General features: G+C 43.5%; 1 protein-coding gene across 5 annotated transcripts in view; it reads right to left on the bottom strand.

The window, feature by feature from the left end:
• Positions 1 to 734: 734 nt before the first annotated feature.
• The window catches only part of snx25 (sorting nexin 25), a 369,244-nt gene continuing 347,568 nt past the window's right edge, over positions 735 to 22,410 (bottom strand). For all 5 annotated transcript variants that reach the window (XM_072515885.1, XM_072515884.1, XM_072515886.1 and 2 more), the window contains 3 exons: positions 16,398 to 16,579; positions 14,495 to 14,595; positions 735 to 2,634 (listed from right to left, as the gene is read on the bottom strand). In XM_072515885.1, the coding sequence (XP_072371986.1) occupies positions 2,569 to 2,634; positions 14,495 to 14,595; positions 16,398 to 16,579 (349 nt within the window). In that variant the 3' untranslated portion in view covers positions 735 to 2,568. The remainder of the gene's footprint in view (positions 2,635 to 14,494; positions 14,596 to 16,397; positions 16,580 to 22,410) is intronic.

The following is a 22,410-nucleotide window of genomic DNA, read 5'->3' as shown; positions in this document are numbered from 1 at the left end:
CATTTTGATTTCCCCCCCAACCAATGCCAGTCTGTACCTTGTACTCATGTTTTATTTTCAGACAGCATCGACCCTTTTCCTGCTATTAATACCTTCTTTTGTATCGATTTAAAAAAGGACATTTTGTTGCATTTTTCTCATCTTCCATTCATCAGCATAATCACAAGAATATCAATGTGAGGGGAAACAACAACTTTGCACTGCATGAGAAGAGTGTTGATTGGTTGGCAAGTGGACTCTTGGTCTAGATGTTGATATGGAGAATGCACCAGTTAATAGTGACCAACAGTTAACTGCCAAGCATTGTTTGATTGCTGTTTAATACAATCTGCCAGTCTTGGGTCATATCGCCTACATACCTAGCATTACACTGGCATTGAAATTCATATTCCAGATTACTCATTTGTGTGATAGGCAGAACATCTTTTTGGTTTGACATTAGATGTGATTTTGCAATTGGACAATATTTGCTAAATAAATCTCTTGTGCTAAAATCTACACTGACAAGCAATTTAAGATTGTCAGTCGGGCTCTCAAAGTGGCACATTTACGTGTACTGGAAGTTACATATATTAATACACAAAGCCCTGTTCTTTGCAGACATCTAGCACCTATTTTATCTCAAGAAATTAAGAGATAATCAGTCACTGATTCATTCCTCAGGGCAATGTCTTGGCCAATCAAGAGTCAAGCTGCCCAGTTTAAATTTTCAAACAACCAAACAACTATTTGCATTGGATTGGATTGGATTGGTTTATTGTCACGTGTACCGAGGTACAGTGAAAAGTATTTTTCTGCGAGCAGCTCAGCAGATCAATAAGTACATGAAAAGAAAATAAGATAAAAAGAAAATACATAATAGGGCAACACAAGGTACACAACGTAACTACATAAACATCGGCATCGGGTGAAGCATACACGGGTGTAGTGTCAATCAGGTCAGTCCATAAGAGGGTCGTTTAGGAATCTGTTAACAGCGGGGAAGATGTTTTTGAGTCTGTTCGTACGTGTTCTCAGACTTTGTATCTCCTGCCCGATGGAAGAAGTTGGAAGAGCGAGTCCCTCCCTTTGTATTGTGTTTCCAGCTTCATCAGTTAATCTCTCCTGACCTTCAATCTATCCCTGGCCTTTTATTTAGCTCCACCTCCACCCATCCACATTTTCAACAGCATAAAACACATTTTTACCTCTCTCACATTCTGAAGAGTCATATTAGACACAGGAACGTTTACTCTCTCCCTCGACAGGTGCTGCCGTTTATGAGTTTCTCCAGTACCTTCTGCTTTTTATAAAGGACCGGCTGTGGTGTAGGGAAAATAAATTAGATAAATTTTGAACAAGGTTGTAGTATTTTGCTCACAGGTCATTGGTATTCTCCCGGTAAAGGTTCAAATTTACATCCATCAGCAGGACTGATTTTGATCATTGATTAATAGTGGTTTTGAGATCTCATTGCCATAGTCCACATGTGATTTTGCACTGATAAAAACAGCTGATTACAATATGCATTACAGTCAATTGGACCAGAAGAACACAAACTAATTTGGATTCCTCAGAACCAGTTCGCTGAGCACAGAGTTACAAAAGGTAAACGGTACTTGGCATTAACATGCTATGCTCATTGGGCCACATAATGCTTGCAAATGCCAACACTTACATTAGTGATGTTACAATGAAAGGGTGATGTGGTGCTTTGGAACTTCAACAAATATCGAACATGGCTAAGCGAATATGGCAAGTTCGAATTTTCAGCCATGCTGCTGCAGAGAAGTCAGGAATATTCCCCCTACACGGGAGGCAAAAGTCAGAAAGAAAATTGAGACTGTTCCTCGCATGCATCCTGCGCTCCCTTTTCAACGGTCTGAGCTGCACAGCAGCAGGTAGTTTGGAGTATCCAACATTTCAACAGATGAGATCCAAGAGGTTGATGGAAATCAAGTACCCATACTATAAATCCGATTTGGTATGACACTGAGCAACAGAAAAAAGTTTGCACCGAGGAGTTTACATTTTTGTCATAATTTATTGCTTATAAATCATCTACACCATTGAAATCTTTGGTAAAAATAAAATCTAGGTCTATTTAACAATAAAATATTCACAATGATCTACATACATATTGCACAGAGAGGCTACTCAACGGTCACCGATAAGAAAGGAATGTTAAATTCCTCTGTGAGGAGCTTTGCAACTTAGATACGACACGTGCACCACCAACAAAAATAATACAATTCTCAAGTTGTCTTAAAAAATATTTATTCCGTTTCTCACAACATTAATTACTGGCATCTGAACGTTTTAAAGGAACAAACTACCGGATATCAGCGTGAAAGGAAAAAGTAAGTAGCTTTATGCTTTGATTCAGCAATGCTGAAGCATAAAGTCGTTTCACTTAGAGCTACGTCGGTCATGTGTGAGGCGAAACAACAAACATCAATATATCCCGGCTTGTTCTTCTGGAAAAAAAAGTTTGTAGCTCTTGTTTTCTTTAAAAAAAAACTACTTTAGGTCCATTGTGACTTTTACTTCATATATATTCATGAGGTGCTGGATAGGCTCGGGCAGACTTTAAAGCTCATCCAAATGAATTCGCAGTTCTGGACATAATTCAATCAGCAGCAACTCCAGCAACATCTGAATGATAGGGGGAGGTGGGGGGATGAAAAAGAAACAAAAGTTTAGCACACACCTGTCACCCTACCTACGAACGTTCAGTGAAAAATCTGAACGTAATACAGATCCTGTGCAGAAAGAAACTGTCACTGGACTAGTAAACCAGAGACCCAGAGTAATGCTCTGGGGACCCAGGTTCAAGTCCCGCCACTGCAGATGGTGAAATTTGAATTCAATACAAATCTGGAATTAATAGTCTAATGATGTCCATGAAACCATTGTTGATTGTCATAAAACCACATCTGGTTCACTCATGCCCTTCAGGGAAGGAAATCTGCCGTCCTTACCTGGTCTGGCCTACATGTGACTCCATACCCACAGCAATATGGTTGACTCTTAACTGCCCTCTCAAGGGCAATTAGGGATAGACAATAAATGCTGGCACAGCCAGCGACGCCCACGTCACATGAACAAATAAATAAATGTAAGTAAAATACCGTGGATGCTGGAAATCGGCATATCTCATATTGGACTGGAAACCCTAACTCTGTCCCTCTCCATAGGTGCTGACAGACAAAGAACAAAGAAAAGTACAGCACAGGAACAGTCCCTTCGGCCCTCCAAGCCTGTGCTGATCATGATGTCCTAACTAAAAAAAAACCTTCTGCCCTTACTCGGTCCGTTTCCCTCTATTTCCTCCCTATTCATCCAGATGCCTCGTAAATGTTGTTAATGTGCCTGATTCCATCACATCCTCTGGCAGCGTGTTCCAGGCACCCACCACTCTGTTAAAAACTTACTCCACAGATCTCCCTAAAACTTTCCCCATATCACCTTGAACCTGACCCCCCTTATAATTGACACATCAACCCTTGGAAAAAGTCTCTGACTATCCACCCTATCTATGCCTTTCATAATATTGATGTGGAGATGCCGGCGTTGGACTGGGCTGAGCACAGTAAGAAGTCTTACAACACCAGGTTAAAGTCCAACAGGTTTGTTTCAAACACTAGCTTTCGAAGCGCTGCTCCTTCCTCAGGTGAATGAAGAGGTATGTTCCAGAAACATATATATGGACAAATTCAAAGATGCCAGACAATGCTTGGAATGCGAGCATTAGCAGGTGATTAAATCTTTACAGATCCAGAGATGGGGTAACCCCAGGTTAAAGAGGTGTGAATTGTATCAAGGCAGGACAGTTGGTAGGATTTTGCAGGCCAGATGGTGGGGGACGAATGTAATGCGACATGAATCCCAGGTCTAGGTTGAGGCCGCACTCATGTGTGCGGAACTTGGCTATAAGCTTCTGCTCGGCGATTCTGCGTTGTCGCGCGTCCTGAAGGCCGCCTTGGAGAACGCTTACCCGGAGATCAGAGGCTGAATGCCCTTGACTGCTGAAGTGTTCCCCGACTGGATGGGAACATTCCTGCCTGGTGATTGTCGCGCGATGTCCATTCATTCGTTGTCTCATAATATTGTAGACCTCTATCAGGTCTCCCCTTTGCCTCCGTCTTTCCAGTGAAAACAATCCGAGTTTGTTCAAACTCTCCTCATAGCCAACACCTCGTGACCAGGCAACATCCTGGCGAACATTCTTTTCACTTTCCAAAGCTTCTACGCCCTTCTGATAATGTGGTGATCAGAACTGCACGCAATACTCCAAATGCGGCCTAACCTAGGTTTTATACAGCTGCAACATGATTTCCCAACTCCTGTACTCAATGCCCGGCTAATGAAGGCGAGCATGCCATATGCCTTCTCAATCACCTTGACAACCTGTGTTGCCACTTTTAGGGTACTGTGGATCCCTCAGTATGTTAATGTTCCTAAGAATTCTGCCATTTACAGTGTTATTCATACCTAGATTTGATCCTCCAAAATGCAACACCTCCCATTTTTCCAGAATAAACTCCATCTGCCATTTCTGTGCCCAAGTCTCCATCCTATTAATATCCTGCTGTATCCTCTGACAATCCTCGGCACTATCAGCAACTCCGCCCATCTTCATGTCATCCGCACTCATTAATCAGAGCACCCACATTTTCCTGCAGAGAATGTACATATACATAAACAATAAAGGTCCCAGCATTGATCCCTGCAGAACACAACTAACTACAGATCTCCAGTCGGAAGAACACTCTTCCACCGCTACTCTCGGTCTTCCATAACCAAGTCAGTTCTGTATCCATCTAGCCAGCCCAAATCCCATGTGATTTTAGTTTTTGTACCAGTCTGCCATGTGGCACCTTGTCAAACGCCTTACTAAAGTCCATGTAAACTACATCCACAGCCCTTCCCTTATCAATTTTCTTTGTCTCAGACCTGCTGAGTTTTTCCACATTTCTTGTGCAGAAAGTTCTGCTGGATCTGCCAGTGTGGCACAGACATTAATGTTTTCCAAAGCATCCCAAGCAGGTGCTTTATCCACAAATATGGAGGTGCTGGAACTCTGAAGCAATTTTGGTCCAGAAGGAGGTCGTTTAGTCCAGTTCTGTCAGTAGACAAAGTTACAGCATCGGCCAGATGTTCACTGCAAACTGTCTATCAAAGGTCAGTGTGCCTAAGACAGCTTGTATGTTGCAGATATGTTCATGAGGTGCTGGCTATGATCAGGCAAGTTTATCCAAAGTAATTTGCAGTTCTGGACATAACTCAATTTCCATTTGCCAAAGATAAATCCACCAGTAGCTGATAGAATGTATGTCAATCATCAAGGTTTCCAAATGCCCTAGAACCAATCACCTGCATAATTCTGGCTGTTGCATTTTGAATCAGGACATATTTTGGACAGAGATGCTATGGCACACAGATAGTCTGATTGCCTGATTGCCCCTTTCTCCACCAACATAAATTACACAGGGCCCATTACAATTCAAATTCAGGATTACTATGTGAATTTATTCATAGTGTTGCTTGTATCAGCTGGTTTGGGATGCAGAGCGAGACCAACAGCACGAGTTCAATTCCTGTAACAGCTGAGGTCATTCATGAAGGCCCCTCCTTTTCAACTTTGCACCTCACCGGAGTGGTGGTGATTCTCGGGTTAAATCACCACCAGTCAGTTCTCCCCCTTGTGGTGTTCTTTGTGATTCTCTTAACAGGCTGGATGTTATAGTGTTCACAAAGACCACAGAAGCTAAGTTCATTAATGAACCTAACATTTATTTACACTACTTATTAAAGCTTGAGCACTTACTCATATAGTAAACAATAATCTAGTGATCTACAATCTACTAACACTAGTCTCTACAGTCTATCTATAACTGTACTCTACATTCTTGTGATATGGTACGAATTAAGTAATGGCATGATGGGAAAACTGGTCAATGGGAAGACTAGTCAAAAGGTTTGATACTATACAAGAAAGACTGAAACTACTCATTCCAGCTCCCCAGGCCCAGGTAAAGAATGCTGCCCTAACCATTTTCAGACTAGTAGGGGCCGTAGGCCAACTCTGCATAACTTGAAGTCTGAAAAGATCAGTGAAGGTCGAGCCAGTCCAAAACACCGGACCTCGGCAACTCCTGATAAAATTAACTTAAGTTCAGGAAGAAACAAGTCTATTCTGACCTTTCAATGTTCCCTCTGAGGACTAAATAATGGTATGAGTGATATGACCAAACATGGTCTGGTCTTTGCTTCCGTTTGTATTTCCGATCAAACTCCTGACCATACTGTTGTCACATAATCTTGATAAAGATAACGTATAAATATTGATCTAATTCTCCGCGAAAAGCACGGAACTTGTGAAAGACTGAGCAGTTTTGTTGACTGCTCTCTTACTTCAAGTTTCAGCCATTACTGCAAGCAGTTGTTTTCGAAAATAAAGCTTGTTATTCTGTCTTAACGAATGTGTTGAATTTTTCTACCACAGAAGTGGGAAAATATTGACTTTGACATTCTCTCACTGCTCCTCTCCAGCCTTCTCCCAGAAATCTGAGTCAGTGCTTTATATAGCTCTGCATCTAGCTCCATCTAGTGGTTAATTATGATATGACATTAACCCATTGTATTCTGAACATTTTCCATAATATCACATCCCTCAAAGGTCATCTGCGATTATAATGCCTTGATAGATTTTTAACTGCCGCTCTGAAATGGATTAACAAACCAGTCAGTTGTGTTCAAGGCAACAGCTTCCCACCTTCTCGAGTGCAACAGGATGGTCTTGCAATGCCAAAATCCCAAAAATTAATTTAAAAATTCATCTGTTCTGTAAAACTCAAAAACTTGAGAATATTAATTGTGCAACAAAATTAATAAATAGATTCCCACAATGGCCTGATTTCCAAAAGATACACCACAATTTAATGATAAAGGATCTAGAAATACAATCTCAGCACTTAGAATATAGAACATTACAGCGCAGTACAGGCCCTTCGGCCCTCGATGTTGCGCCGACCTGTGAAACCAATCTAAAGCCCATCTACACTCTTCCATTATCATCCATATGTTTATCCAATGACCCTTTAAATGCCCTTAATGTTGGCGAGTCCACAACTGTTGCAGGCAGGGCATTCCATGCCTTTACTACTCTGAGTAAAGAACCTACCTCTGACATCTGTCTTATATCTATCTCCCCTCAATTTAAAGCTATGTCCCCTCGTGCTAGCTATCACTATCCGAGGAAAAAGGCTCCCATTGTCCACCCTATCTAATCTTCTGATCATCTTGTATGCCTCTATTAAGTCACCTCTTAACCTTCTTCTCTCTAATGAAAACAGCCTCAAGTCCCTCAGTCTTTCCTCATAAGATCGTCCCTCCATACCAGGCAACATGCTGGTAAATCTCCTCTGCACCCTTTCCAATGCTTCCACATCCTTCCTATAATGCGGTGACCAGAACTGCACGCAATACTCCAAATGCGGCCTCACCAGAGTTTTGTACAGCTGCAACATGACCTTATGGCTCCGAAACCCGATCCCTCCACCAATAAAAGCTAACACACCGTACACCTCCTTAACAACCCTATCGACCTGGATGGCAGCTTTCAGGGATCTATGTACAGGGACACCGAGATCTCTCTGCTCATCCACACCACCAAGAATCTTACCATTAGCCCAGTACTCTGTCTTCCTGTTACTCCTTCCAAAATGAATCTCCTCACACTTTTCTGCATTAAACTCCATTTGCCACCTCTCAGCCCAGCTCTGCAGCTTATCTATGTCCCTCTGTAACCTGTAACAGCCTTCTGCACTGTCCACAACTCCACCGACTTTAGTGTCATCTGCAAATTTACTCACCCATCCTTCTACGCCCTCCTCCAGGTCATTCATAAAAATGACAAAAAGCAGTGACCCCAAAACTGATCCTTGTGGTACACCACTAGTAACTGGATTCCAGGCTGAACATTTCCCATCAACCACCACCCTCTGTCTTCTTACAGCTAGCCAATTTCTGATCCAAACCGCTAAATCACCCTCAATCCCGTGTCTCCGTATTTTCTGCAATAGCCTACCGTGGGGAACTTTATCAAACGCTTTACTGAAATCCATATACATCACATCAACTGCTTTACCCTCATTCACCTGTTTGGTCACCTTCTCAAAGAACTCAATAAGGTTTGTGAGGCACGACCTACCCTTCACAAAACCGTGTTGACTAGCCCTAATCAAATTATTCCTTTCATAGATGATTATAAATCCTCTCTTATAATCCTTTCCAAGACTTTGCCCACAACAGAAGTAAGGCTCACTGGTCTATAGTTACCGGAGTTGTCTCTACTCCCCTTCTTGAACAAGGGGACAACGTTTGCTATCCTCCAGTCTTCTGGCACTATTCCTGTAGACAATGACGACATAAAGATCAAAGCCAAAGGCTCTGCAATCTCCTCCCTAGCTTCCCAGAGAATCCTAGGATAAATCCCATCCTGCCCAGGGGGCTTATCTATTTTCACACTTTCCAGAATTGCTAACACCTCCTCCTTATGAATCTCAATCCCGTCTAGTCTACTAGCCTGTTTCTCAGTATTCTCCTCGACAACATTGGCTTTTTCCTGTGTGAATACTGACGGAAAATATTAATTTAGTGCTTCTCCCATCTCCTCAGACTCCACGCACAACTTCCCACTACTGTACTTGACTGGTCCTACTCTTACCCTAGTCATTCTTTTATCCCTGACATACCTGTAGAACGTTTTAGGGTTTTCCTTGATCCTACCTGCCAAAGACTTCTCATGTCCCCTCCTGGCTCTTCTTAGCTCTCTCTTTAGGTCCTTCCTGGCTAACTTGTAACTCTCAAGCCCCTTAATTGAACCTTCACGTCTCATCTTTACATAAGCCTCCTTCTTCCTCTTGACAAGTGATTCAACTGCTTTAGTAAACCATGGTTCCCTCGCTGGACCACTTCCTCCCTGCCTGACAGGTACATACTTATCAGGGACACGCAGTAGCTGTTCCTTGAACAAGCTCCACATTTCAATTGTGCCCATCCCTGCAGTTTCCTGCCCCATCCTATGCATCCTAAGTCTTGTCTAATCGCATCATAATTGCCTTTCCCCCAGCTATAACTCTTGCCCTGCGGAATATACCTATCCCTTTCCAAAACGAAAGTAAACGTAACCAAATTGTGGTCACTATCACCAAAGTGCTCACCTACCTCCAAATCTAACACCTGGCCTGGTTCATTACCCAGTACCAAATCCAATGTGGCCTCACCTCTTGTTGGCCTATCTACATACTGTGTCAGGAAATCCTCCTGCACACATTGGACAAAAACTGACCCATCTAAAGTACTCGAACTATAGCGTTTCCAGTCAATATTTGGAAAGTTAAAGTCCCCCATAACAACTACCCTGTTACTTTTGCTCCTATCCAGAATCATCTTTGCAATCCTTTCCTCTACATCTCTGGAACTTTTCGGAGGCCTATAGAAAACTCCCAACAGGGTGACCTCTCCTTTCCTGTTTCTAACCTCAGTAGACGAGTCCTCATCAAACGTCCTTTCTGCCACCGTAATACCATCCTTGACTAACAATGCCACACCTCCCCCTCTTTTACCACCTTCCCTGAGCTTACTGAAATATCTAAACACCGGCACCTACAACAACCATTCCTGTCCCTGCTCTATCCATGTCTCCGAAATGGCCACAACATCAAAGTCCCAGGTACCAACCCATGCTACAAGTTCACCCACCTTATTCCAGATGCTCCTGGCATTGAAGTAGACACTTCAAACCACCTTCCTGCCTGCACACTCCTGCGACCTTGAAACCTTACTCATGACCTCACTACTCTCAACCTCCTGTATACTGGAGCTACAATTCAGGTTCCCAGACCCCTGCTGAATTAGTTTAAACCCTCCCGAAGAGCATTAGCAAATTTCCCCCCAGGATATTGGTACCCCTCTGGTTCAGGTGTAGACCATCCTGTTTGTAGAGGTCCCACCTGCCCCAGAATGAGCCCCAATTATCCAGATATCTGAATCCCTCCCTCCTGCACCATCCCTGTAGCTATGTGTTCAACTGCTCTCTCTCCCTATTCCTCGTCTCGCTAGCACGTGGCACGGTTAACAACCCAGAGGTATGAACTCTGTTTGTTCTAGCTCTTAAGATGCCACCCTAGCTCCCTGAATACCTGCCTTACATCCCCATCCCTTTTCCTACCTATGTCGTTGGTGCCTATGTGGACCACGACTTGGGGCTGCTCCCCCTCCCCTTTAAGGATCCCGAAAACACGATCCGAGACTTGGCTAAAGTAACAACTAAAGAGTTTTATAAAGTGGAAATGAGTCTCCATATTCTCTCAATGACATTCTGTCCTGAACTTTATTAATTAAGTCACATTTTTAAGAACTTCAATGATTTGGCGACAGGTCTTGCGCACTACATTTGTTAACAAAAATCAACTGTTACTAGTTGTTAACTCGAACTGAACTGATTCGGGGCCATTTTGTGAGTTTTTGGAGTGGAAACAGTTCTCCTGCACACACAAGCGATGGAATTTTACAACGCCTTCCGCCAGCAGGATTTTGCAACCCCAATGAAGTCAATGGACTTTTGAACTGCTTGCCACATTTTCCGGGCTCGCACCTGCCATGACAGGGCTGTAAAATTCCAGTCAAGGAATTATCAATTAGGTCTGAAGGAGAAACGTAACTGATGTATGGCTATGTATTATCGACAAACAGTTTGGTAGTCTAGAAACCTGCACGAGTTTCCTTATTGACCTGGTGGTATGTTTAAATGAAGCTGCTGGACTTTCCTGGGAAAAGGAGGGGCAGAAAAAGAGGATGAGGATGTGCTAGTTCAAGCCTCGGTGTCTTACTGGAACAACATGGGCTGAATTCTGAAAGTAAACTTAAATAGCATAACATAGAAAACCTCTCCAAGGTGTTTCATAGAGTCCCTCCAACAGAAAGAGGCTATTCGATCCATCGAGTCTGCACCGGCCCTAGCTCCGATAGAGCACCCTACCTAGCCCAATCCCTGTAACCCCACCTAGGTCTCTGGGGGGTAACATTAGCATGGCCAATTCAACTAACCTGTACACCTTTGGACTGTAGGAGGAAACCGGAGCTCCCGGAGGAAACCCACGCAGACATGGGGAGAAAATGCAAACTCCACACAGACAGTCACCCAAGGTCGGAATCGAACCTGGGTCCCTGGCGCTAGGAAGCAGCACTGCAAACCACTGTTGTCACCGTGCCACTCACAGAAGAATCAGACAAAACTAACAACAGTCATCAAGGAGATGGGAGGATAACCTAAAGTACAGTTAAAGAGGTTCTTAATGAGGAGAGGGAGGTGGAGAAGCAGAAGAGCTTAAAGGAGAGAATGCCTAGTCACCTGAAGGCAAGACTGCCAATGATGTGGTGAAGACACAGGTACACAAAGAATTAGAATTAGAGGTACGGAGGGTTCATTTTGAATTCCTGAAGGAGAAGTTTATGGGAATCCGAGTCAGGCATTTTCAATGTCTCCAGTCGATTGCTTGTTTGCTTCGGAAGCAGCAGCCGGCCGTAGGCAGATGGGGATCAAGATTGGGCAGCCCAGAGTGTGCCCACCATTTCCTACACGTCTATTGGCAGCAAGATAAGAGCATAAGCCTGGGTTTGTTCCTAGAGTCTTGCAGTTGGGATGGGTGGGGGGAGCAGAGGTTGGCCACTTGTGGAATCTTTATAAGAGAATGGGGAAACAGCAAAAGAGCTGTACAATCAGTTCGGCCATGATCTCATTGAATGGCGGAGCAAGCTCAAAGCGCCAAGTGGCCTACCCCTGCTCCTAATTTATATCTTCAATACTAGTGGAGTTGCTATCGCAGAAAACCGGCATGGACGTGACAGGCCAAATGGCCTCAATGTGTGCTGTCACCATTCTATGATCTGCTTCAGAAACAACTGAATGCTGAAATGGAGGAGAAAGGAGAGGAGCAACTTCAGGATGTCCCCAGGTGGCTGAAACAAGCTGGGTTGAAAGGCTTTCCACTAACCTGTAATCAACACAGAGATGCTGTGTAAAACCCAAACAGTTGTTACAGCTGCTGGAATGGCTCACACTGCTAACTGAGACTAAGTTTTACGGTAACCGTTAACCTTTCAACATTTATCACATTTCACAGCTGACACTGATGAACAAAAACGTTAAATATGCAGAGGACCCGACATGGTCGGTACAGTATCCACAAATGACACAGCCTTGAGTGACCTTGTTTATCACATCTCTCTGCCACATTTATATTTCCCGTACCAGCCTCCCCGAACAGGCGCCGGAATGTGGTGACTAGGGGCTTTTCACAGTAACTTAATTTGAAGCCTACTTGTGACAATAAGCGATTTTCATTTCATTTCATTTTATACCATTTAAAATATCATTCAAAACTATTTTTCCTTTAACCGACAGTCACATATTTCCACATCTTTACAGCTTCCAGGATACACTTTATATTTAAATATTGAGCAATGCCCAAGTCAGAAATAGGAAGGTAACTTTTGTTTTATTCCTTAATTAAGCCAATGACTCATGGTATATCTTATTAATCACTCGAATTTCTGTCTGTTTAACAAAAAACACCCCAGAGCTCCAGCCATTAGTACAAATAGCCCATGAATCATGATCCTAATCAACATTCTTCTTTTCAATTCAACTACAATTTGAATGTGACAGAGCATAATTTAGTAATGATGGAGTGGTTATGTTTCCATTTTACAATTATCGAAAAGTTAACTTGAGTAGATTGCCAGATTAACAGACTCTATTGGAAAGAACTGGAACCTTGGCAAATTATCAGTGGAAAATAGAGTTGGTTTTAAGTGGCAAAAATGATCTCCAATTTCTATGTTGCTGTAGCATTCCTCAGGGTCCATATCCTTAGTAAGTGAGCATGTTATGTCTATATCCTCCTGGTCAATGTTCAGCTGCTTCAATCCATTCAAACTAACAATTTTTATTATCTCACCGGCAATTTCTGTAAGGTTAGCACAAGTCACGGAAGGTGCAATATGGCACGATGGAATTAGTACAGAAGAGCTGAACTGGAAGCTCAATGTCACAACAGGTGGAAAAGAGGCAGCATGTTTAACCTGATTTTTAAAACCAGGAACAATTGCTCCTTGCCCATCACTTCTGATCAGGTATCATTTAAAACCTGGACCCTACTAATTGCATTCTAATTGTGACTGATTCCAGAATTGTTACAGTGCAAAAGGGGGCCATTCGGCCCATCGTGTCTACACTGACTCTCCAAACGAGCATCATGACTTAGTGCCGTTCCTCTGCCTTTTCCCTGTACCCCTGCACATTGTTTCTATTCAAACAATCATATAACATCCTCTCGAATGCCTTAATTGAACCTGCCCCCACCACACTGCCAGGCAGTGCATTCCAGACCCAACCACTCGCTATTGGAAAAAAACAATTCTCACATCGCGTTTGCTTCATTTACAAATCACTTTAAATCTGTGCCCTCTCGCTCCTAATCGTTTTACGAGTGGGAACAGCTTTATCTACTCTCTATAGCCCCTATCATGAATTTGAACATCTCTATTCATCGACTCTTAGCCTTCTTCTCTCCAAGAAGAAAAGCCCCAACCTCTCCAATCTACCCTCAACCAAAGTTTCCCACCCCTGGAACCATTTGTATAAACCTCTTCTGCACTCTCTCCAGTGCATTTGCATTCTTTCTAAAATGTGGTTCCCAAAACGGTACGCAATACTCCAGCTGAAGTCTAACTAGTGTCTTGTATAATGATGTACTTTGCTCCAAGCCAGGGGGATGGGATACCATGTTAGATTTCACAACAGCCATCACCAGATTTATGCAGTTGCTGGATAAGTCAAATTACATATGATATCAGAGTTCTTAGGGATGAAATGTTATGATTTTGCTATTTTTGAGGAACTTGCAAGGTTTTCCCACAATGGTGGTACACTTCCAAGGAGGAGGACTGAGTGGCAACTATCTCTCAGAACACAATATTTTGCCTCCTCTCTCCACCCCACGCAAACTAATCAGATTTAGTATTTATACAGTTCAAAGTATTGCCAACCCAGTTACAAAAATACTGCCCCAAACCCATTCACGTTGGAACTAGTCACTTTTATTTTATGATGTCTGGCTATTTAAATTACTTTTCAAAGCTGGGGTATGTGAGGATGTGAGAAAGCTGATGGGAGAAAAGCAAGGTCACTTGGGAGATTGGAGTTCAAAACTCTCCCTCAAATGAAGAGCAACTGATTTCATCTGGATGGCTCACTGTTGTCTAATATGAGGTGGTGGGGATGGTGGGTGGCTGGGGAGAAGAGTGGGGCATACAGCAGTAATATAGGGTTAAACCAGGTGCCACATTAGCTGACATTCATGCACCCCTTTTCCCAAGGAGCTGATGGCCACAAAGTCTCATTGGCAGAGCTCCTCCTCGGAAATGTAATTCCTACCATACTCACATAGAGGAGATGCTTATTGGCACTGGATTCCTGTAGTGCGTTGAAAACTTTAATGACCCCATGTCGCGCATTTTGCTGTCCAACGAGGTTCTGCAGTGCATCTGGAAAAGAATACTAGTTGGTAACTAAAATCACTTTGCTCATGGCAAACGGTTTATGCCACAATGCCTTAAGAAAATATAAATGTCGTAGATAGATAATTGGTTTATTGAAAAATCAGCATGGTAGCAGGTGCAGAATTGTGATGACAAAACAAATAATCATGATTCATAATAGCTAGAGACAATCATTAACATAAAATCAAATATGAATCAAGAAGACTTCCCAAAGCAGACTTTCCCGAAATACCATGTCAATGTGCCACATGCTACATTGGGTGGGCAGGAACCCACTGACATGGTCCAGTAAGTATGTCAATAGGATTAGTTTATCCTACTACTTTATATCTAGAGGACTGGAGTATAAGGATGCAGAATTTATGCTGCAGCTTTACAAAACCCCGGTTAGACCTCGCTTGGGAGTACTATGAGCAGATCTGGGCACCACACCTCAGGAAGGATATTTTGGCCTGAAAGGAGTGCAACATTGGTTCACAAGAATGATAACTGGACTTCAGGGGTTAAGTTATGAGGAGAGATTAAACAAATTAGCCCTGTTTTCTTTAGAATTTAGAAGGTTAACGGCAGATCGGATCGAAGTCTTCAAGGTACTACCAGGAAAAGACAGGAATAATAGATGTACTTTGTCTGCCAAAAAACCTTCTTAGCCATGTGTGACAATGCTCCCAATTCACACACAATGCGTATCTGCCGACCCTGAGATCCAGCTGTCGGTATCTCACAGGGACACAGGGTTCAACACTAACGCCAAGACCATAACGTTCACTTCCTCATCTGGAGGGATTCAGTCGGTGGAAGCACCAAGACAGAGAGCCAATTATGCAGTGCCAACTGCATCCCTGCCATGGTCAGGGCAGAAACCAAGACCCAGATTCCTACAGTGACACATTTCTGGGAGATGTCAAGAAGGCCCAGGTGCATTCCCAAAGGAAGCGGCCAATAGCACAATAATCATTTCACCAGCAGATTAAATTAGAGAACAGTTTCTAAAAAGGCAGAACACATGCAGCGCACTTCCTCTTTAAGAAACAAAATCATTAAAGTCTGACACCACAGGCAGAATATTTTAATCAACGGTCAATAGAAACATGACAACCAGAACAATGCCGTGCTGACAAACTGCTGGAATGTACTGTAGCAGTCCACCTGCGGCAATTTTAAAACTGTCACTGTTTTGTGCATAAGTTACCAAATGAATATTGCACTCAATCACCAAGTGTACTTTATTACATGGTAACATCCGCAAAGCAAACTAAATGTCACTAACATCGAGGGAACAGAGTCCTTGATGGTTCAGAAATCTGGCAATGGTCAGCAGGAGCATAAGAAAGGTTTCTTATTGAGAAGGAAAAATATCATCCCTAAGTGTATTAAATGACATTGCAACAATTGTCCATTTCAATGAGCGGTAAAGGATAATAATAATATTAGTATACTTTATAATAATAATCGCTTATTGTCACAAGTAGACTTCAATGAAGTTACTGTGAAAAGCCCCTAGTCACCACATCCCGGCGCCTGTTCGGGGAGGCCGGTACGGGAATTGAACCCGCGCTGCTGGCATTGTTCTGCATTACAAGACAGCTGTTTAGCCCACTGTGCTTAAAACCAGCCCCTATGGCAGAATAAATCTGATTACAATGGAATTTCTCTTCCACGGTAGTCAAGACAAATATTACACTGCACCTTGGATGACAACCTTGGCCAGCCAGCTGGAACAATTGATTTTAGTGAGAAATTCAAAATCAATACGCACGAATTAACGCAATGCATCACAGTCATACCTGGAATGTTATCGAGAAGTTTCTGCTGAGCTTTGTGCTTGGTCTCCAACCGCTGCTGCTCTGTTCTGGCAAGTGTAGGGGGCGCCAATTTACCATTTGGCCAGAAGGCATCTCGAAAAATATTGATATAACACACCAGCATCTGTTCACTGACTATCCAGTTGATTGTGTCACGGATTTGCCTGAAATGAAAGATGCATATTTACTGCTCATGGTCAAAAGTTTCCCCACAGCCTGATAACGCAGCATTAATATTTTGTTCTATTATGGGCTGTAAGCCTGGCAAGCAAGGCCCAACACTGTTGCATATCCCTAACTGCCCTTGAGCAAGTGGTTGTGAACCAGTATCTGGTGTCGGTACACACTCAACCTGGCAGGAAAGAGGGAACGGCGATGTAGTTCCAAGTTAGGGTGGTGTGTGGCTTGGAGAGTAACTTGCAGGTGATGGTTCCTATCCATCAGCTGCCCTTCTAGGTGGCAGAGCTCACGAGTTTGGACGGTGGTCAAAGGAGCTTTGATAAGTTGCTGCAGCGCAGATATGACCAAATTCTAGATTTGAGAATGGAGCTAGATTTATTTTAAGAATTTAACCCATTTCCATGAGTGATGTCATGTGTCATTGCCATATGAATACTTCTGGTGACAATTGTAAAATGGGTAAGTGGTTATTTTAATGCAGTTAGCTTTATTTTATTCTGTATCATTTGCTGCACATTGAATTAATATTGTACAAAAAATAAACAAGCATCAGAAATACCTTGGGTGAAATTTTTTCATTTATTCATTACTGTATGGCTCATCGCCATATGACTGAGTGACGTATTTAGACTATTTAATGGGGCAGTTAAGAGCCAGCCACATTGCGTCTGGAGTCACAAGCAGCCCAGATTGGGTATGAACAGAGTTCCTCTCCTGAAAAGATACAGTGAACCAGATGGTTTTTAACGACAACCTGTTGGTTTCATGGTCATCATTATTGAGTAGCAGCATTTTTTAAATTCCAGATTTATGAGCTAAATCTAAATTCCATAAGACCATAAAACATAGAAGCAGAATTAGGCCACTCGGCCCATCGAGTCTGCTCTGCCATTCAATCACAGCTGATATTTTTCTCATCCCCATTCTCCTGCCTTCTCCACATAACCCCTGATCCCCTTAATAATCAAGAACCTATCTATCTCTGTCTTAAAGACACTCAGTGATTTGGCCTCCACAGCCTTCTGTGGCAAAGAGTTCCACAGATTCACCACCCTCTGGCAGAAGAAACTCCTCCTCATCTCTGTTTTAAAGGATCGTCCCTTTAGTCTGAGATGGTGTCCTCTGGTTCTAGTTTTTCCTATAAGTGGAAATATCTTCTCCACGTCCACTCTATCCAGGCCTCTCAGTATTCTGCACATTTCAATCAGATGCGCCCTCATCCTTCTAAACTCCAACAAGTACAGACCCAGAGTCCTCAACCGTTCCTCATACCACAAGCTCTTCGTTCCAGGGATCATTCTTGTGAACCTCCTCTGGACCCTTTCTAAGGCCAGCACATCTTTCCTCAGATACGGGGCCCACAACTGCTCACAATTCTCCAAATGGGGTCTGACCAGAGCCATATACAGCCTCAGAAGTACATCCCTGGTCTTGTATTCTAGCCCTCTCGACATGAATGCTAACATTGCATCTGCCTTCCGAAATGCCGACTGAACCTGCACGTTAAATTTAAGAGAATCGTGAACAAGGACTCCCTTCTGATTTTGTGCTTCTGATTTCCTAAGCATTTCCCCATTTAGAAAATCGTCTATGCCTAAATTCCTCCTTCCAAAGTGCATAACCTCACACTTTTCCACATTGTATTTCATCTGCCACGTCATTGCCCACTCTCCTAGCCTGTCCAAATCCTTCTGCAGCCCCCTTACTGCCTCAATACTACCTGTCCCTTTACAGATCTTTGTATCATCTGCAAACATAGCAACAGTGCCTTCAGTTCCTTCTTCCAGATCATTAATGTAAATTGTGAAAAGTTGTGGTTCCAGCACAGACCCCTGAGGCACACCACTAGTTACCGGCTGCCATCCTGAAAACGACCTCTTTACCCCCACTCTCTGCCTTCTGCCAGTCAGTCAATCCTCTATCCATGCCAGGATCTTACCCTCAACACCATGGGCTTTTAACATATTTAACAATTTCCTATGCGGCACCTTGGTAAAGACCTTCTGGAAATCTAAATAAATCACGTCCACTGGTTCTCCTTTGTCTAACTTCCTTGTTACTTCCTCAAAGAACTAACAGATGTTTTGGACATCACCTCCCCTTGGCGAAGCCGTGCTGACTCAGTCCTATTTTATCATGCACTCAAGTACTCTGCGATCTCATCTTTAATAACGGACTCTAAAATTTTACCAATCCCGAAGTCAGGCTAACCGGCCTATAATTTCAAGTCTTCGGCCTCCCTCCCTTCTTAAACAGTGGTGTTACTTTAGCCACCTTCCAGACCTCTGGGACCCTTCCTGCCTGGAGTGATTCCTGAAAGATCATCATCAATGCCTCCACAATCTCCTCAGCTATCTATTTTAGAACCCTGGTGTGTAGTCCATTCGGTCCATGTGATATATCCACCTTCAGTTTCCCCAAAACCTTCTCCTTAGTGATGACCACTGCACTCACCCCAGCTGACATGGTTAGGATTTGAACTCATATCACCAACCACCCCTCGGTGGGCACTTGGAAGTTGTGTTGGCAGCAGTGGCTCAGTTGGTGGGTCACCCACCACTGAGTCGCTAGGTTCTGGGTTCAAGTCCCACTCCAGAGCTTGAGCACAAAGTCAAAAGCTGACACTCCTGCCTAGTATTGAGGGAGCTCTGCACTTTCGGAGGTGCTGTCTTTTGGATGAGATGTTAAACTGAGGCCCCTTCCGCCTGCTCGGTTCCATATTTTTTAAAAACGCCCTGGCGCTGTTTCCAAGATTGTCCGGGGAGTTGTGCCAAAGTTTATTCCCCAAACATCATCCCAAACACCTGATCATTATCACATTGCTGGTTCTGGAAATTGGCCAAGTGCAAATTGGAGGTTGCATTTTTGAGATTACACCAGTAACTACACTTCAAAAGTATTCACACCTGAAATGCTGTGAATAGTTTTAGTCCCCTTATCGAGGCAAGATATGCTGGCATTGGATGCAGTCCAGAGAAGATTCACTAGGTTGATCACAGGTACAGAGGGATTTTCTTATGAGGAGAGGTTGAGCAGTTTGGGCTGTCCTCATTGGAGTTTAGAAGAATGAGAGGGGACCTTATTGAGACATATAGAATTCTCAGGGGGGGCTTGACAGGGTAGATGCTGAGAGATTGTTTCCTCTTGTGGGACAGTCTAGGACCAGAGGGCATAATCTCAGAGTAAGGGGTCACCCATTTAAGACAAAAATGAGGAGGAATTTCTCCTCTCAGGGGGTAGCGAATCTGTGAAATTCTTTACCGCAGAAAGGGTTACGGGTAATAAGGCTGGAGAGTGGATTTGTGGATTATATTACATCTGTCATGATCTCATTGAATGGCAGGCAGACTTGATGGGCCAAATGGCCTAATTCTGCTCCTACGTCTTATCAGCTGCAATTGCATATCTTTCTTTTTTCATTGGTCCAGGACTCTGAATTACAGTCCAAAAACCTAACCAACATGCGACCCTACCAAGGAATTAATGGTCACAAGCAATATTTTAAAATTCCCATGCTTCTACCTCCAGCTCACTCTGTTATAACTGGACACTATTAGAGCACAGGAAGAATCCAGGAAAGTGATGTGACTGGCTCTCAATTTTCATTGTTGGCCTACCTCGGAGGGTCTGATCAAAAGCAAACCTATAATGGGATCTCATGGGCCAATGTATTCCCTTGGGAGGCTCGCCCTTTGTCACTTTATTCCACCTGTTTGTCTTCCACAGGTTTTCCCCAATCCCCCTCTCCTTTCTGTGCCTCAGAAGAACGGAACTCTGCATTCATCCAACAAAAGTCCAGCCCTGATTGTGTTTGGACAGTCAAGGGGATGGTTGGTGGTGATCAGTATTTCTAAGGGGAGTACTGAATTAGTATGTGCAGCTCTGACCAACTGAAGAGCACAGAGAATTGGCATCTGGCAGCTCAAGCTGAAAGGTTGGAGGAGTCAGAGTCGGATCAAAAACTGTGGGAGGGGGCATATAAAACAAATGGCTTTTGTGTGATTTTAGATGCAAATTGTCATCAATGCTGAACTGCATTTGCTTTAGACGCATTTGAGAAAAAGCACCATGGGCATGATTTAGCCACTGCGTTGCATCCACCGTGGATCTAGGTGTACCTTTTAAACAGCAAGAAAGGTGAAAATCAAAAGATTTGGAATCAGTTTGCTATCTAACCGGCCCACTGTTGGCGAGTTACGGATCTCGCCCAAATGACGAGCATATCATTAACCCTAATTTGCATTAATTTCCATCTCTTTAGCGAGATTCATAGAAGAAATCATAGAATTTACAATGCAGAAGGAGGCCATTTGGCCCATTGAGTCAAATATTGAAGTCGAATATAAAGGCCTCTCGAGAATTAGTTGGCTCCTCTACAAGAAATAACGCAGATGTCATTTAGTACTCCTTTTTAAAAACGTGAAGCTGGTGCAATAGCAGTTGAGGGGAACGGAGGAGGTGAGTCAACGAATTCAGTTTCCGGCATGCAGTTCAAGGGCAGCCAGTGTTCGGGGAGGGGGGGGGTTGGGCTTGGACAGAGGGCTGTAGCATTTCAGGTCGGGGGTCGCCCCCCAAGCTTGGGGGGGGGGGGTTGATGTTTTTTTCATCCGGTAAGGTATTCAAGTCATCTTTAAATATTGTGGGGACCCATAATAGGGGCAGCTGCAGCTGCTGCCGGTTTGTCCTACCAAATACTTGATGACAGAGCCCTGTTGTTGGATATATGCTGATGTCACTTAAACTCCTTTCGACTGTGAGCAGCCTCTAGCTTCACAGCTGAAAGCTATTGCTAATAAGGAATTGGCCTTGTTAGTTATGTGAGCACTTCAGAGCTGCAGGTTGTGTTTGCTGATTGCTCCAGCTGGTGGCTGCAAATTTCGAAGATACTTACGTTCTGGAACACCCAACTCAGGGGGACGAATGAGTCCAGGAGGCAATCTGATTTAAAGCAAGAAGATGCTGCGGGACCTGGTGAGCCACCTGATGATGACGTTGAAGAAATGCTTTTGCTGATTGCTGATGCTTTTGTTGCTGGTGTGGTGAATGCTGCATGTCGGCATGTCACCGCACGGTAAATACACTGGAAATCAAGGATGTTCAACTGTACATTGAGCACCAGTGGACTATGTGGATGCCAGTGTTTGGTTCTGGTGAGATTGGGCCTTGCTCAGCTGCGGCTCCTGGATGGAAAATGGCACTGATACATGGAACATGTAACACATTGATGGACGTGGGGCGGCACAGTGGTTAGCACCGCTGCCTCATGGCGGCGAGGACCCGAGTTCGATCAGGACCCCGGCTGTTAGTGTGGAGTTTGCATATTCTCCCAGTGTCTGCGTGCGTCTCACGGTGGATTGGCCACGCTAAATTGCCTCTTAATTGGAAAAAAAAGAATTAGGTACTCTAGATTTATATTTTTAAAAACCCATTAATGACAGATCATTTCTACAACAAAATTCTGGACATGATAACACATTCTCAGGCTTCTCCTCCGTTTCCTGCGTGGGGTGATACCGTGTGTTTGGGTTTTTTTGTACTGATACCAATATGGAACAGTGACAATTCCTTGTTGTTTAATGGTTAGTGTGATATGTGAATTGTTACTGCTGACTGTTTAACAAACAGAATATTCTCAAGTGGCTTCTCGTGGGTACATATGCCATGTCTCAGATGATGATTATTGCATCATATTTCACTCAAACTATGAAGCCTGAACAGTTTGCCTGACCTCCCGAAGCGTCAGCACCATAGAGGAAGCAGCCAATAATCAAACACTCAAGTACTGGGGTTCAGCATTGGGAATATCCTCGTGGAT

This window comes from Scyliorhinus torazame, chromosome 9 (assembly GCF_047496885.1).
Source record: "Scyliorhinus torazame isolate Kashiwa2021f chromosome 9, sScyTor2.1, whole genome shotgun sequence".
In the NCBI taxonomy this organism is placed as follows: domain Eukaryota; kingdom Metazoa; phylum Chordata; class Chondrichthyes; order Carcharhiniformes; family Scyliorhinidae; genus Scyliorhinus; species Scyliorhinus torazame.
Note: the sequence above shows the minus strand (reverse complement) of the source record. Positions and strands in the feature narration are given on the sequence as shown.